Raw genomic sequence first — 15,860 nt, 5'->3', positions numbered from 1 at the left:
GCTTAGTTACCCTTCAGCATGTGGGATCTCCCCTGAGCAGGGACCAAACCTGTGTCCCTGCATCGCAAGGTGGATTCTTAGCCACTGAGCCATTAGGAAAGCCCTTCACGTTGGGTATTGAGGTGGTAAACTATGATTTATAGGCTAAATCTAACCCTCTGTCTCTGCCTGCAAGCTGGGCATGGTTTTTACAATTTTTAATGGTTGATAAAATTAAAATAATAATGTTTAATGACATGAAAATTACATGATGTTCAAATTTTACTGTCCATAAATAAAGTTTTATTGGTCGCAGCCATACTCCTTCGTTTATATATTGTCTATGGCTACTTTCCCACTATAATGACAGAGCTGAGTATTTGTGACAGAGGCCATATGGTCTGCAAAGCTGAAAATGTTAACTTTCTGACCCTTTATAGAAAACGTGTTTCTATAAGGCTCACCCACGTTTATGTGATGCCTTTTTTGAAAAATTTGTTTTATTGACGTATAGTTGATTCACAATGGTGTGTTAGTTTCTGCTGTATAGCAAAGTGTTCAGTTATACATATATATACTTTCTTTTTCATATTCTCTTAAATTATGGCTTATTTCAGGATATTGAATATGGTTCTCCGTGCTGTACAGTAGGACCTTGTTGTTTATCGATTCTGTATATAATAGCTTCCATCTGCTAATTCCACATCCCTAGACCATCCCTCCCCTTGCCTCCCCCCTTGACAGCCAGTCTGTTCTCTATGTCTGAGTCTGCTTTTGCTTCGGAGATTAAGTTCATTTGTATTCTGTGATACCTTTAAGTGCCAAGATATTGAAAACACTCAGGCCATTGTCACATGATTCCCAAAATCCCTTAAGAAGAGCAGCAGATGGACTCGAGCACCTCTGAATTGGGAGCAAAGTTTGCATTTTCAGGCTTGTTCCTCCAATTTCTCCTGACAACATTCCTGTCACTTACTGTGCGATGTAGGTAGTCATGCTGAAAGCAGGAGACTGAACTGCCAGAGGGGATTTTGTGATGTGAACAGAGGCAGAGGCTATTTAAATATTTGAAAAGTTTCCTCCTGAGACCTAAAGTTGGGAAGCCTTATTTCTGCTGCCAAGTGCAGAAAGGCTCCATGTGGTCATTAACATGTCCTGATATTTTGCAAGTCAGTCTCATCATCATTTTTGTGTGGTCTGGGGCCCATCAGAGTCCACAACTGCTTTGGGGGGAGGAGATCCTGATAGTTTAAGATGGATCTTGTCTGGGGCTTGGTGATAAAAAAGGGCAAAGCTGAGGGTTATTCTCTGAATCAGTCAGCTTTGCACTGGCTTAAGGTCTTTGACCCCACCCAGGAATAATATTTTTCAAAACATTTCCCTGGTTTCAAGGGAGAAAAAACAGCGGGTGTGGTGACTGTCTCAGGACCCTTGCCACTCTGTCTACATGACTGGAAACTTTCTCAAAGCACATGTCCAAAAATAATACCTAGGGACTTCCTTGGTGGTCCAGTGGTTAAGAATCTGTGCTTCCAATGCAGAAGACATGTTGGATGGGGAACTAAGATCCTACATGCTACAGGACAACTAAGATTTAGCAGAGCCAAAAAGTAAAAAGTAATACATAACATGGCACCTTAGTTCAACAAATACCCCTTGAATGCTAATTATGGGCCAGGAGTTCTGTGCAGAACCGACAATATAAATGATGACAATAACAGTCTTTCCAGAGGGTTATAATTATACCAGCCGTGTTTTACTTCCTAAGTTGAGTGGTGAGTATTTAATCCTTATATTGCGTATCTCTGGATTATTTCATAACAAAAAATGCACCAACAACAGACACCACCATCTCTGCTTTTCATAAGCTTGCAGTGTCGTTGCAATACAATGGTGGTGTGTGTAACCACTGAGTGCCAGGGAAACACACAAGCATGTTCCTCGTTCTTGAGGGGACGGTGGATTAGTGAAGATTTCCCAGAGAGATATTATAACACCCAAGATAAGTCTTGTACTGTGGGTAGAAGTTAATCTAGACAAAGGAGGAGAAGGGCACGAGGTTCAAAAGGAACGGTGTGAGTCAGTAAGGATGTCAGGGTACAGTGGAGTATGTTACTTCAAGGAGGCAGGAACTGCTAGATTACAATGGGCAGGTAAGCCAGCAAGGAAGGAAGGAAGCAGGTCAAAGGCAGATTTGTTTTGTTTTGCCTTTCTGTACAAAACAGCTTATCCTGCATTCACTTAGGAATTAATGAAGGAATTATGGTTTAAATAGACCTTTTTGGAAGCAGTGAGGAGAGTGGATTGTAGCGGAGCTCCCTGGGATGTAGGGAGGTAAGTTAAGAAGTGTCTTCCATGTAAGCTTTTATATATAGGATGGATAAATAAGGTCCTACTGTATAGCACAGGCGATTCCCAGGTGGCTCAGTGGTAAAGAAACTGCCTGCCACTGCAGGATGTGCAGGAGACACTAGTTCAATCCCTGGGTCAGGAAGGTCCCCTGGAAGAGAAAATGGCAACCCACTCCAGTATTCTATCAGGAAACCCAGGGACAGAGGAGCCTAGTGGGCTACAGTTTGTGGGGTTGCAAAGAGTCAGACACGACTGAGCACGCACACACACACTCATTGTGTAGCACAGGGAACTATATTCAGTATCCTGTGATTAATGATAATGGAAAAGAATATAATATATATATATATGAAAAATGTATATATATCTAAATCACAAACACAACATTGTAAATCAACTATTCTGTTGTTTGTTGTTGTTTCGTCGCTAACTTGTGTCTGACTTTTTTGAGACCCTGTGGACTGTAGCCTGCCAGGCTCCTCTGTCCATGGGGTTTCCCAGGCAAGAATACTGGAGTGGGTAGCCCTTTCTCCCTCCAGGGCATCTTCCCAACCCAGGGAGGATCCCCTGCATTGGCAGGCAGATTCTTTACCACAGAGCCACCAGGGAAGCCCAACAATACTTCAATAAGATAAAAAGAAAAGGACGTGTCTGCATTTGTTGAAGCAAGAGATGAAAAACCAGTGGTAGCCATGAGAGAGAAGGATGGATTCAGAAACAGGGGTTGAAATTGGTGGCAACTGCTTACCTGTTGGGTACAGGTGGTGAGAGAGAGGTTAGTAATGTAGGAGAATGCACAGACCTGGTCTCAATGTGTATGAGGATTTAGTCCACATGAATCAAAGACAGGTTGGCTACTTAAGCATCTTTTTGCATTATCCTTTGGGCATTTTTGTTTGGCAGCTGGAGCCAACCAGGTGCTGGTTTAGATTTCCATGGCTTATGGGTTGGATGCATCTTATAAATAGATCCACTGAGACCAGAAAGGATGTTTAGAAGATCTGGTGCACGTTTGACAGCTTCTCTTTTGCCATATACTTTGTCTTTGCTCTTTCCAGGGAAATTGGGTCAGAATACGATTTGTGTAAAACATAGATGGTCCATCAGGAAATCCAGTTCCAACTGCTCACAGGAGAGGAAGAACTCAATGCCAATATTGTTACAAAAACCTCCAGACTCCACATTCTTATGGGATGTGTGCAGATCACTAATGCATCAACCTGGCATCTAATCCTAGACCACCCAGAAGACCAGGGGAATCTCTTCATGTTTTAATGGGTTGACCAAAAAGTTCATTTGGGTTTTGCATATGATGTTACAGAAATACCCAAACAAACTTTTTGGCCAACTCAATATATTCCAAGAGGAGATGTGGCCCACACGTACAAAGCACAGGGATGAAGAGGCACATGGCTTTACAAGAGAGGGGACTCAATTGTTCATAAACTATTTCAATAGACCACATGGGGCTACTGACTGGAACATGGACACTTAAAAAAGGAATTTTGAATATGTGAGTAGATGCAAAGTGATTTAATTTGAGCCATGGAAGAGAAGCATTAGTTTTTGAGTGAACAATTAAACCTTTTGAAAAGCAAAAGGGAAATTCCAAAATAAGATCCTGAAGTAAAATGAGGTATGAAATCTGGGAAAGTAAGGAGAGGAAAAGACACCACACCTGGTGCAGACCAGGTCTCTTAGCTGGGACTGCAGTAGAATGGGCTTTCTGGAATGCTGGAAACCTGGAGGCAGATGTACGTTCCCAAAGAGCCAGCAAAAGATTCTATTTTCTCCATTTAGATTAAGATGGGGCCTTGCTGATGCTGAGTTTGGTTCAAGGACCAAGAGAGAACAAATTTTGTAGGCTTTTAAAATATCTGGATTTGATGGTCAATGTACATTATTCAGGAATTATTATATAGGACAACAAGGACATAGTAGGAATTGAACTTTTCAGATTCAGCAAGGGCCAATATGTCATGGATCGTTTCACCAGCAGCTTCAAGAGCCCTGTTGAGGACTCTGGCAGCCAAAGAAAGAGACTGAAAGGCTTCATTCACTCTGATTTGGGCAGCCACCCTGCTTCTTATACAATTATATGGCTTTTGCTAGTTGAATCAGAAATTTGATTTAAATTTTAACTTTGAGCATAGGATTTCTTACTGTCAGTCTGTAACCAATCTGAGATGCAAGTGGCATAATGATGGGTTCTGAAATGTTTGGCTAGTGTCAGAAGTGGGATTTACCAATCAAGTGCTGAATTAAAAATACAGTTTGATCTTGGAAATGGTGTCAGGAATCCAAGGGATGAAAGAGTGAGCTAAAGAAGTGTGGGAGGAAAGCAGATAGCCCGTGACATGAGATCTTTAAGTCACTGAGGAAGATGAATCAGTAGAGTGCTAAATCAGTGGAACTCACTCACTGGACCTTATCCTCAGTCTAACAGGATTTGTAGATAACTAGAGAAAGATGCGGAGAAGGCAATGGCAGCCCACTCCAGTACTCTTGCCTGGAGAATCCCATGGGCGGAGGAGCCTGGTAGGTTACAGTCCATGGGGTCGCTAAGAGTCGGACGCGACTGAGCGACTTCACTTTCACTTTCATGCCTTGGAGAAGGAAATGGCAACCCACTCCGGTGTTCTTGCCTGGAGAATCCCAGGGACAGAGGAGCCTGTTGGGCTGCCGTCTATGGGGTCACACAGAGTCGGACACGACTGATGTGACTTAGCAGCAGCAGCAGCAGCAGCAGAGAAAGATGCGGAGAAGGCAATGGCAGCCCACTCCAGTACTCTTGCCTGGAAAATTCCATGGACGGAGGAGCCTGGTGGGCTGCAGTCCATGGGGTCTCGAAGAGTCGGACACGACTGAGCAGCTTCACTTTCACTTTTCACTTTCATGCATTGGAGAAGGAAATGGCAACCCACTCCAGTGTTCTTGCCTGGAGAATCCCAGGGACAGGGGAGCCAAGTGGGCTGCCATCTATGGGGTCGCACAGAGTCAGACATGAATGAAGTGACTTAGCAGCAGCAGCAGCAGAGAGAGATGAGCTGATGACAAGATCAGTTCAGTTCAGTTCAGTCGCTCAGTCGTGTCCGACTCTCCGCGACCCCATGAACCACAGCACGCCAGGCCTCCCTGTCCATCACCAACTCCCGGAGTTCACTCAAACTCATGTCCACAGAGTCGGTGATGCCATCCAGCCATCTCATTCTCGGTCGTCTCCTTCTCCTCCCGCCCCCAACCTTTCCCAGCATCAGAGTCTTTTCCAGTGAGTCAACTCGTCGCATGAGGTGGCCAAAGTATTGCAGTTTCAGCTTTAGCATCAGTCCTTCCAATGAACACCCAGGATTGATCTCCTTTAGAATGGACTGGTTGGATCTCCTTGCAGTACAAGGGACTCTCAAGAGTAACCCAATGCAAAGTTTTCTAGTAGTTTCCTTGTCTCTACTTGTCATCTCTTGGAAGAAAAGCTATGACAAACCTAGACAGCATATTAAAAAGCAGAGATAATACTTTGCCAATGAAGGTCTGTATTGTCAAAGCTATGGCTTTTCCAGTAGTCATATGGATGTGAGAGTTAGACCAAAAAGAAGGCTGAGTGCTGAAGAACTGATGCTTTTGAACTGTGGTGTTGGAGAAGACTCTTGAGAGTCCCTCTTTAGAGTCTCAAGTCCCTTGAGAGTCCCTTGCTTGAGATACAGCAAGGAGATCAAACCAGTCAATCCTACTGGAAATTAATCCTGAATATTCATTTAAAGGACTGATGTTGAAGCTGAAGTACCAATACACTGGCCACCTGACGTGAAGAGCTGACTCATTGGAAAAGACCCTGATGCTGAGAAAGATTGAAGGCAGGAGGAGAAGGTGTACAGCAGAGGATGAGATGGTTGGTTGGCATCATGATTCAATGGACATGAGTTTGAGCAAGCTCCAGGAGATGGTGAAGGACAGGGAAGCCTGGCATGCTTCAGTCCATGGGGTTGCAAACACTTTGGCACGACTGAGCGACTGAGAAACAACACTATGTTATCTGGGCTTCCCAGGTGGCTCAGTGATAAAGAACCCACCAGCCAAAGCAGAGATGCAGAAGACTTAGGTTCCCTGGGTCGGAAGGATACCCTGGATTAGGAAATAGCAACCCACGTCAGTATCCTTACTGGAAAGATCCCATGGACAGAGGAGCCTGGTGGGCTACATCCATAGGGTCACAAAGAGTCAGACATGACTTAATGACTGAGCATGCACTCACACGCACTGTGTTATCCAAGAATGGAGTGACTGCACAATCCCATAAAATTAAAAAACTAAGGGGGATGACAAGACCCTGAGGAACCTCGGTAACTCTGCCTGGATTGGCAGTAAGTTAATTTCTAGTCAGAAATTATCTGACAGGGAAAATTATAACTCAAGTATGCTCAATTCTCCCTGTCAAAATAGTAAGAAAAAAGGGAGGAAGATTAGAAAAGTATTACTTTTCACCGTATCTCCATATAAACATATTTAATGCAAATCCTGTTTTTGTCTAAAAGCCATACAAAAGAAACATGAGCTTGAAATTCCATGACTTTGGAGTAGATTGACTGCAGTAAGTTTTCACTGGGCAGGGTTTCAGAATTCATTTGAACTTGAAACAAGTTGTCTTCCAAATGCAAAATTAAAAATATTTCATGAGGAATAAAATTTCAATTAGTAAAAGTGTAACGTCTCCTGTCTCAGACGTTGTTATAGGAGAAGGTGACCCCGCTGGTCTGGAGCCAGATGAGATACAGAGTGAGTCTGCAACTTGCCTGGCATCTCCAAAGCTGCAAGTCTTAAGAAGCACAATTCAACCTTTTTGATTGTTTTAGAAATTAGACTTTAGGGCACAGCTTCAGGGTGGGAGGGCAGTTAGACCCATATCTCATTATTTGGTAAAATAATAAAAGGTGAGGCAGTGTTGGAGTTGAGTACTGTTGTAGAAGGTGGTGGGATGTTAAAAAGACAGTATTTAAGAAAAGGACAGGGCTTCAAGGGCTTCCCTCATAACTCAGTTGGTAAAGAATGTGCCTGCAATGCAGGAGACCCCGGTTCGATTCCTGGGCCAGGAAGATCTACTGGAGAAGGGATAGGCTACCGACTCTAGTATTCTTGGGCTTCCCTTGTAGCTCAGTTGGTAAAGAGTCTGCCTGCAATGTGGGAGACCTGGTTAGGAAGATCCCCTGGAGAAGGGAAAGGCTACCCACTCCAGTATTCTGGCTTGGAGAATTCCATGGACTAACAGAGCTAGTGGAGGTGATGGAATTCCAGTTGAGCTATTTCAAATCCTAAAAGATGATGCTGTGAAAGTGCTGTACTCAATATGTCAGCAAATTTGGAAAACTCAGCAGTGGCCACAGGACTGGAAAAGGTCAGTTTTCATTCCAATCCCAAAGAAAGGCAATGCCAAAGAATGTTCAAACTACCACACAATTGCACTCATCTCACACACTAGTAAAGTAATGCTCAAAATTCACCAAGCCAGGCTTCAGCAATACATGAACCGTGAACTTCCAGATGTTCAAGGGTTTTAGAAAAGGCAGAGGCACCAGAGATCAAATTGCCAACATCTGCTGAATCATCAAAAAAGCGAGAGAGTTCCAGAAAAACATCTATTTCTGCTTTATTGACTATGCCAAAGCCTTTGATTGTGTGGATCACAATAAACTGTGGAAAATTCTGAAAGAGATGGGAATACCAGATCACCTGACCTGCCTCTTGAGAAACCTGTATGCAGGTCAGGAAGCAACAGTTAGAACCGAACATAGAACAACAGACTGGTTCCAAATAGGAAAAGAAGTACATCAAGGCTGTATATTGTCACCAGGCTTACTTAACTTATATGCAAAGTACATCATGAGAAACGCTGGGCTGGAGGAAGCAGAAGCTGGAGTCAAGATTGCTGGGAGAAATATCAATAACCTCAGATATGCAGATGACACCACCCTTATGACAGAAAATGAAGAAGAACTAAAGAGCCTCTTGATGAAAGTGAAAGAGGAGAGTGAAAAAGTTGGCTTAAAGCTCAACATTCAGAAAACTAAGATCATGGCATCTGGTCCCATCACTTCATGGCATAGATGGGGAAACAGTGGAAACAGTGGCTGACTTTATTTTTGGGGGGCTCCAAAATCACTGCAGATGGTGATTGCAGCCATAAAATTAAAAGATGCTTACTCCTTGGAAGGAAAGTTATGACTAACTTGTCTATTGCATATTAAAAAGCAGAGACATCATTTTGTCAACAAAGGTCCATCTAGTCAAGGCTATGTTTTTTCCAGTAGTCATGTATGGATGTGAGAGTTCGACTATAAAGACAGCTGAGCACCGAAGAACTGATGTTTTTGAACTGTGGTGTTGCAGAAGACTCTTGAGAGTCCCTTGGTCTGCAAGGAGATTCAACCAGTTCATCCTAAAGGAGATTAGTCCTGGGTGTTCACTGGAAGGACTGATGTTGAAGCTGAAAACTCCAGTACTTTGGCCACCTGATGCAAAGAGCTGACTCATTTGAAAAGACCCTGATGCTGGGAAAGATTGAGGGCAGGAGAAGGGGACGACAGAGGATGAGATGGTTGGATGGCATCACTGACTCAATGGACACGAGTTTGGGTAAACTCTGGGAGTTAGTGATGGACAGAGAGGCCTGGCGGAATGCAGTTCATGGGTTCACAAAGAGTCAGACACGACTGAGTGACTGAACTGAACTGATACAGTCCATGGGGTTGCACAGAGTCGGACACGGCTGAACGACATTTCCTTTCACTTTCTCTGGTAGCTCAGTGGTAAAGAATCTGCCTGCCAATGCAGGAGACACAGGTTCGATCCCTGGTCTCAGAAATCCCACATGCCTGGGAGCAACTAAGCCCATGCACCATAACTATTGAACCTGTGCTCTAGAGCCTGGGAGCCACAACTACTGAGCCCACATGCTGCAACTATTGAAGCCCATGAGCCCTAGAATCCATGCTTCACAACAAGAGAAGCATCGCAATGAGAAGCCTGGGCACTGCAACTAGAGAAAAACCCGAGCAGCAACAAAGACCCAGCACAGCTAAAAAAAAATAAAATGAATTATAAAAAAGAGGAAAGAACCATTTATTGGATTAGAGGAGGAAAGGTGTAAGAGTTAATAGGCAAATTCCTGGACTGAAAGGTAACTTAAGTCGGGCAGGTTGGGAAAGAAATGAGAATGTGGAGTCAGTGTAATTAATGGTTGGAACCGGCACAGTAAGGAACCTGGGACTCTGGTCCTCATCAGAGAGAAGCCAAAGTCTTCTCACAGAGCCTACTAGTTCATGGTCGAAACCAGGGACAGTGGCTCATCATGGAAGGGAGAGTAAAATGGCCCTGGGTACAAGGGAACAAAATTTGAAGCAGTCAATGATTGTGAAGCTGTGAAGTTCCTAGAGACCACATGGGAGGAGCCATCCTGAGAGATATTTTATATGACATGGAACAGACTTTGGAGAATCACACTGTGATCTTGGTCCTTGGACTTTATAAACTAAGGAAGATTTAGTCAGAGAGTCTGGAGGTGGGGAGAAACAGGCTTTCTGAAACGCTAGAAATCTGGAGGCAGAAATTGTGTTCAGAAAACCTGTGCACAGACTATTTTATCAGCCCAGATAAAGAGGTGGCTTTGTAGATGTGAAATTTGGACTGAGTCAAGAAATAATATTCTCTTTTTAATTGATATAAATATATGCATCTCCCCCCAAATTTCTGAAAATACATAATTTTTGTACTATATTATCTTATCTTCTTGGGTATAAATACATAAATACATATACCTTAAAATTTTTTTCCTAACATTTAATATTTGTTTATTTGGCTGCATCTGGACTTAGTTGCATCAATTGCTCCAAGGCATGTGCAATCTTAGCTCCCTGACCAGGAATTGAACCTATATCCCTTGCTGTGTAAGGTAGTCTAGTCTTACTAGACTACCACGGAAGTCCTTAAATACACACACACACACACACATATATATATCTTGTGTATGTATATATACATATTTTTATATATTAGTATATACTTATAGATACATATATATGTATACATAAACATTTTTTTTTCTTGAATGGCTGACATAAATCCTGAATCCCTAAAGAAATAAGGACAGCAAAGTATCAAGAATTGAACTTCCTAGTCAAGTCCTATTTTGCTACATTGTCACAGGGACATTGAGACAGCCTTTGTCAAGTTCTTTGTAATCTAAGAAAACCATCTTCTGTCTGTTCCTGCTTCTACTTTGTTTGCATAAAGTTCTGAGTCCTTGATTAATTAAACTGGCAACCTAACCTTGCCCTATTGTCTAAGTTTTGTGTGCGCACGTTTTCTGTGTATCTAACCTCCCTGAAATACTGCACACATTCCATTTTCTCTGTCTTGGGTGTAGGAGGGAACAGCACCTTCTCTCTGGACTCAGCAGGTCAGCCGGCCCTTAACCTGCTCTTCTTCCTATTGTCATATCCGGTCCCACCTAAGGAAGCCCCAAGACTACTGTCTGTTTTGCAGTGTAGGGACAATGAAAGACAGCAGGCCCAGCACCAGTCCTAGAAGGACCTTCATGAACCAATTCTCCCCTGTATCGGTTTTCTCCCTTATTTCTGTGGCCTTGCTCTTCTGACCTTGAACCAAGCCTCCACCTGGGAGTGACTCTGACTCCAGCAGGAATTCATTAGAGATAGTCAAGTGCAAAGAGTCTCTTACCAGATGCCAAGAGGTCGTTGATGAACACGAGGAACTTCTCGTCAGCCACTTGGGCATCAGTCATGAGAAACACGGTGCTGAGGTTCTTGACCCCGGCTTTCAGGCATAAGCCAGCCAGGTCCGCCTGCAGAAACCACATCAGAGACCTCTGAGAAGAGGGCCTCCTTGAAAAGAGACCCCCGCCCACTCTTTAGGAATGGGACCATTTTCTTGTCTGCTTTCACAGGAAATAAGGAAAGATGGCAACGGGAGGGAAGGAGGAGTGTGACTTTGCACTCACAGGCAGAAAAATATGCTTCATTCCCAGGCCTTGATCCCATAGATGGAAAAGTAGAATAAGCAGTGATGATCTTTAATTCACACAACCACCGTGGCTCCTGAATTAGTTTCTAGGACTCCTGCCTTGTGCAAAGAGACAACAGCTTTCCAAAGACAAGGATGGTCCCCTGTTCACCTGTGTTAACTTATATCATCACACGAGTGAATGACTTGCCCCAGGAGGAAAGCAAAAGCTCTTAGTCCTGACAGAAGAGTCACCATGTACTTGGGCCTCTAGCCCTGGGTAGATGACTATATCTTATGATGGCAGAGTTTTGTGTTCTTATGACTAGCTCCAGGAAAAGACTTGTATTGCAAAAAATATATGTATATGGGGAACCTACAAACACACTCACACATATGCACACACAATCATTTGGTAGGAAATTTGTTGTTGTTGACTTTGATGTATAGATGTGCTTCCTATTTGGGTGAGAGCTGAGACTCTACAGATGTCACTAAAGCAGCTGAGGTCTCCCAGATACAGAGCTTGGGAAGGCCAGGTTCTCAGGCAGTGTCTAATGAGCCCCTCCAGGCACCAGCCCAGAATCTAAGAAGAAGGTGGACAGACTGTGAAGGGGAGGTTCTGGGCTAGGGAGCTGAAGAGCTAACACAGGGTGACAGGGAGCTGGGCAGCTCGGGAGAGGCTGGGTCTCCTCCTGTAGCCACCAACCCTCCTACCTTGAAGTCCGGGATCTGGTAGCCTCTCCTCAACGTGATCTGGAATACGTCCATGGAGCTGACGAAAGCTGCCAGCCGGGTCAGGCTCTGCTTGCCACTCCCCCCAACGCCAACCAGCAGAGCATTTCCCCGAGGGGACTCCAGGATGCGATTAATGTGGCAGCTGAGAGCAAAGCAGAGACATAGGGCTTCGATCAGATTCCCCTCCGTCAGGAGCAGGTGGAATGGTCTGGGGGGACCTGGAACCCTTGCAGACACATCCTGGGCTGAGCTTGGGAAGACTCTGTTAAGAGGTGTCGACTAAGAAAAGGTGCAGAAGGTGAGAGCTGCAAGTTTTATTTGGGGCAAAATGAGGACTGCAGCTCGGGAGACAGCGGCTCAGAGACCTCCGAGAGGCTGCTCCAAAGAGCTCGTGGGGAAAGGTCGATATGTAAGATTTTGGTAAAGAGAGAGTTCAGAGCAATCAAAGGTTTTCTGCTAGTCTTGAGGAGCTGATGTCACCGTGAAGTGATTTAGTGCTTTTCTAGATATGAGGTGATGCAAGGATTGGGATCATGAAATCAATTTCTGAAAATGTTTGTCTAAAGACCAGTTCCACCAGTTTCCTGGACCACAGAGTGCCTCACTCTCCAACCTGGACTCTCTTCAGGGGGTGTTGAAGGTCCACAGCTGTAGCAGCACAGGGTTCAATCTCTGCAGAGACAGACAGCAAATGCCCTTGGCAAGCGCCAATTTGTAGTTGACAATGGTCTCCAAGCTTGGCCTCGCCTCTGGCCGGAGTGGATAAAGTCTCCCTACTCTGCTTTAAGCCAAAGCCTCTGGTGAAGCACAGGTGGTGGAGGAAGAGCCCAAGGCAGTCAGGAGGGGTTTGTGATGGCAACAGGAAGGGCCTAGGGTTATAGCTCTAATTATGTCCACAGGATGAATTTCTAGTGAGACAGTTTTCATGGCTTTTGATAAATGCTGAAAAAGTGCATTCCGCCACCCCATTATGGTGGCACTAATTTCTTCTTAGGTGGAAGTAGTCGAAAGTTGAGTCTACTATATTGGTGCATAAGAATATGTCATACTGTATTAGTTGAATCTGAAAGTTAAGCCCATATATTTGGGGATGGATAGCACAGTGATGCAGCCACTGTGAAGGGGTCGTATGTCACTAAATTTATCTAGTGACATTTTATTCCCCCTAAATATTCTTTCCAGGTGCCCCAGTAGAAAAGAATCCGTGTGCCAATGCAGAAGAAGAAAGAGACTGGAGTTCAATCCCTGGATCAGGAAGATACCCTAGAGAAGGAAATGGCAATCCAGTCCACTGTTCTTACCTGGAAAATTGCAGGCAAGAAAACAAAAGCTGAAGATGTACCACAGCACAGCTGGAGGAATCTGGCTTACTGAAGACTGGACACACACACACACACACACACACACACACAGAGAAGAGCCTTGCATGCTACAGTCCATGGGGTTGCAAAGAGTTGGACACAACTGAGCACACAATACAACAAATATTCAGGAGATTTTTACTGACCTACTGTAGCTCGTTTTATGATTTTACTTTTTCATTTATAATTACTCAGTTTTGATACTCTGTCTTGTATCAGACAGATGTATACTTCTCCTGATCTGTTATTAAACCAGAGTTTCCAGACATCTGAAGAGTGTGTATACCCAGCTTGCTTTCTCTATAGTGCTAGCGCATTGAAGGGATTCAAGAAATTTTTGTTAAATTGAAGCAGAACACCCAAGACCTTATACTAAGCATCACATTTGGGGGTGAAGAAGTTGCAAGGAATCATCTGCTTTGTGTCTGCATGAGAAAGTGGTTGCCTACGGTGACAAAAGGAGAAATGATGGTGCTAAAATGTCCAGGCCCTCTCTTCAGATTCCAAAAAAAGAGGGGGCGGTGTAGGGATGAACTGATGAAGGTGAAAGAGGAGAGTGAAAAAGCTGGCTTAAAACTCACCATTCAGAAAACAAAGATCATGGCATCTGATCCCACCACTCATGGTAAATAGATGGTGAAAAATGGAAACGGTGACAGACTTCATTTTCTTGGGTTACAAAAGCATTGCAGATGGTGACTGCAGCCAAGAAATTAAAAGACGCTTGCTCCTTGGAAGAAAAGATATGACAAACCTAGACAGCATATTCAAAAGCAGAGATATCACTTTGCCAATGAAGGTCTGCATAGTCAAAGCTATGGTTTTTCTAGAAGTTATGTATGGATGTGACAGTTGGACCTTAAAGAAGACTGAGCTTTGAAGAATTGATGCTTTCAAACTGTGATGCTGGAGAAGACTCTTGAGAGACTCTTGGACAGCAAGGAGATTAAACCAGTCAATCTTAAAGGAAATCTATGCTGAGTATTCGTTGGAAAGACTGATGCTGAAGCTTCAATACTTTGGCCACCTGATGCAAAGAGCCAACTTATTGGAAAAGACCTTGATGCTGGGAAAGACTGAGGGCAGGAGGAGAAGGGGATGACAACCATGGACGATGCCATGGTTGGATGGCATCACTGACTCTGTGGACATCAGTTTGAACAAACTCAGGGTGACAGTGATGGACAGGGAGCCCTGGCTTGCTTCAGTCCAAGGGGTCGCAAACAGTTGGATACAATTGAGCAAATGAATAGCAACAGGGATGAATTGATGAGGAGAGAGGCGGGCAAGGGGAAGGAGAAACTCAAGTAGGTTCTGTGGGCCGCCCAACACCCAGCTCTATTCTGGAAGGCCTGAAGTCAGCTCAGCATGGTCCATGCTATTCTATAGCTAAATGGAAATGCATCATTAGAGCTGAAGCTTTCAAAGAAGAATGGTGAAGTCTGCAACTGTCAGCATCGGATGCCAGCTGGGGGATTCATTAACAACCTCTGACGAGGGCAAAGGACTTTGCATTTAAATCACAAAATCTAAAAGGAAGATCAATATTCTAAAGGGTGCCTGGGCTAGAAAACCAAGGCAGTCTGAGTTAAGCCCATTACTGAGCTTCTGGGAGATTAAAAACAAAAGCTGAAGATGTACCGCAGCACAGCTGGAGGAAGCTGGCTTATTGAAGACTGGACACACACACACACACACACACACACACACACACACACGAGAGAGAGAGAGAGAGAGAGAGGGAGAGAGAGAGAGAAAGAACCAATTAGATGCACAAAAGAAGGGGCATGGGAGAAATGCCTTTTTTTTTGTTGTTAATAAACATGAAGTGATTCTAAGAGGAAGAAGGGGAGGCAGAAAAACATACATTGGAGCAAAAGAACAAAGAAAAAGACAAAGATCATGCCAAAAGCAGGAGGAACGATCTAGTGTGAAGCTCGGAAGAAGCAGAGTGAGAATGTGCTGGAATGGGGAAGGAAGTTGGTTGGAGAGAAAAGGTGCTTTTAGGGAAGGAAAACAACATCGAAATGACAAATACTCTAATCTCAGGGACTCTTATGCAGCGCAAAGCCCTCAACAGGCAGGACCCTCAAAAATCCTTACTTTCTGGAGGAGCAAACTGAGGCGTGGGGCAGTTGTGTCCTTTGCACAGTACTACTACCCATCAGTGGCAGGACGAGGACCTGAATTCGGGCCTGGCTCTCAGCTGGGCCTGTGGGTTCCTGGGAAAGTGTGTACAGACTCCATCCTGGGCGCTGTGTGCGGTGGTGCCCATAAGCTTGGTTACCTGTGCTTCTCACTATATTGTTTGGTGCAGAGAAATGTCACCGGCATGGGGTGAGGGGAGCAGGAGGGTCCCTACCTCTTTCTAGGCCCTTGGGCATATAGAAGGGGGAAGAAAAAAACACTTTCCCCAACCCA

General features: G+C 44.3%; 1 protein-coding gene across 5 annotated transcripts in view; it reads right to left on the bottom strand.

Moving 5' to 3' along the window:
- The window catches only part of DNAH9 (dynein axonemal heavy chain 9), a 297,242-nt gene that overhangs the window by 110,464 nt on the left and 170,918 nt on the right, over positions 1-15,860 (bottom strand). For all 5 annotated transcript variants that reach the window (XM_088828905.1, XM_088828906.1, XM_055407299.2 and 2 more), the window contains 2 exons: positions 12,058-12,220; positions 11,059-11,182 (listed from right to left, as the gene is read on the bottom strand). In XM_088828905.1, the coding sequence (XP_088685031.1) occupies positions 11,059-11,182; positions 12,058-12,220 (287 nt within the window). The remainder of the gene's footprint in view (positions 1-11,058; positions 11,183-12,057; positions 12,221-15,860) is intronic.

The sequence above is a fragment of the Moschus berezovskii genome, chromosome 20 (genome assembly GCF_049115385.1).
Source record: "Moschus berezovskii isolate FMDL1 chromosome 20, NW_MosBer_1.0, whole genome shotgun sequence".
In the NCBI taxonomy this organism is placed as follows: domain Eukaryota; kingdom Metazoa; phylum Chordata; class Mammalia; order Artiodactyla; family Moschidae; genus Moschus; species Moschus berezovskii.
Note: the sequence above shows the minus strand (reverse complement) of the source record. Positions and strands in the feature narration are given on the sequence as shown.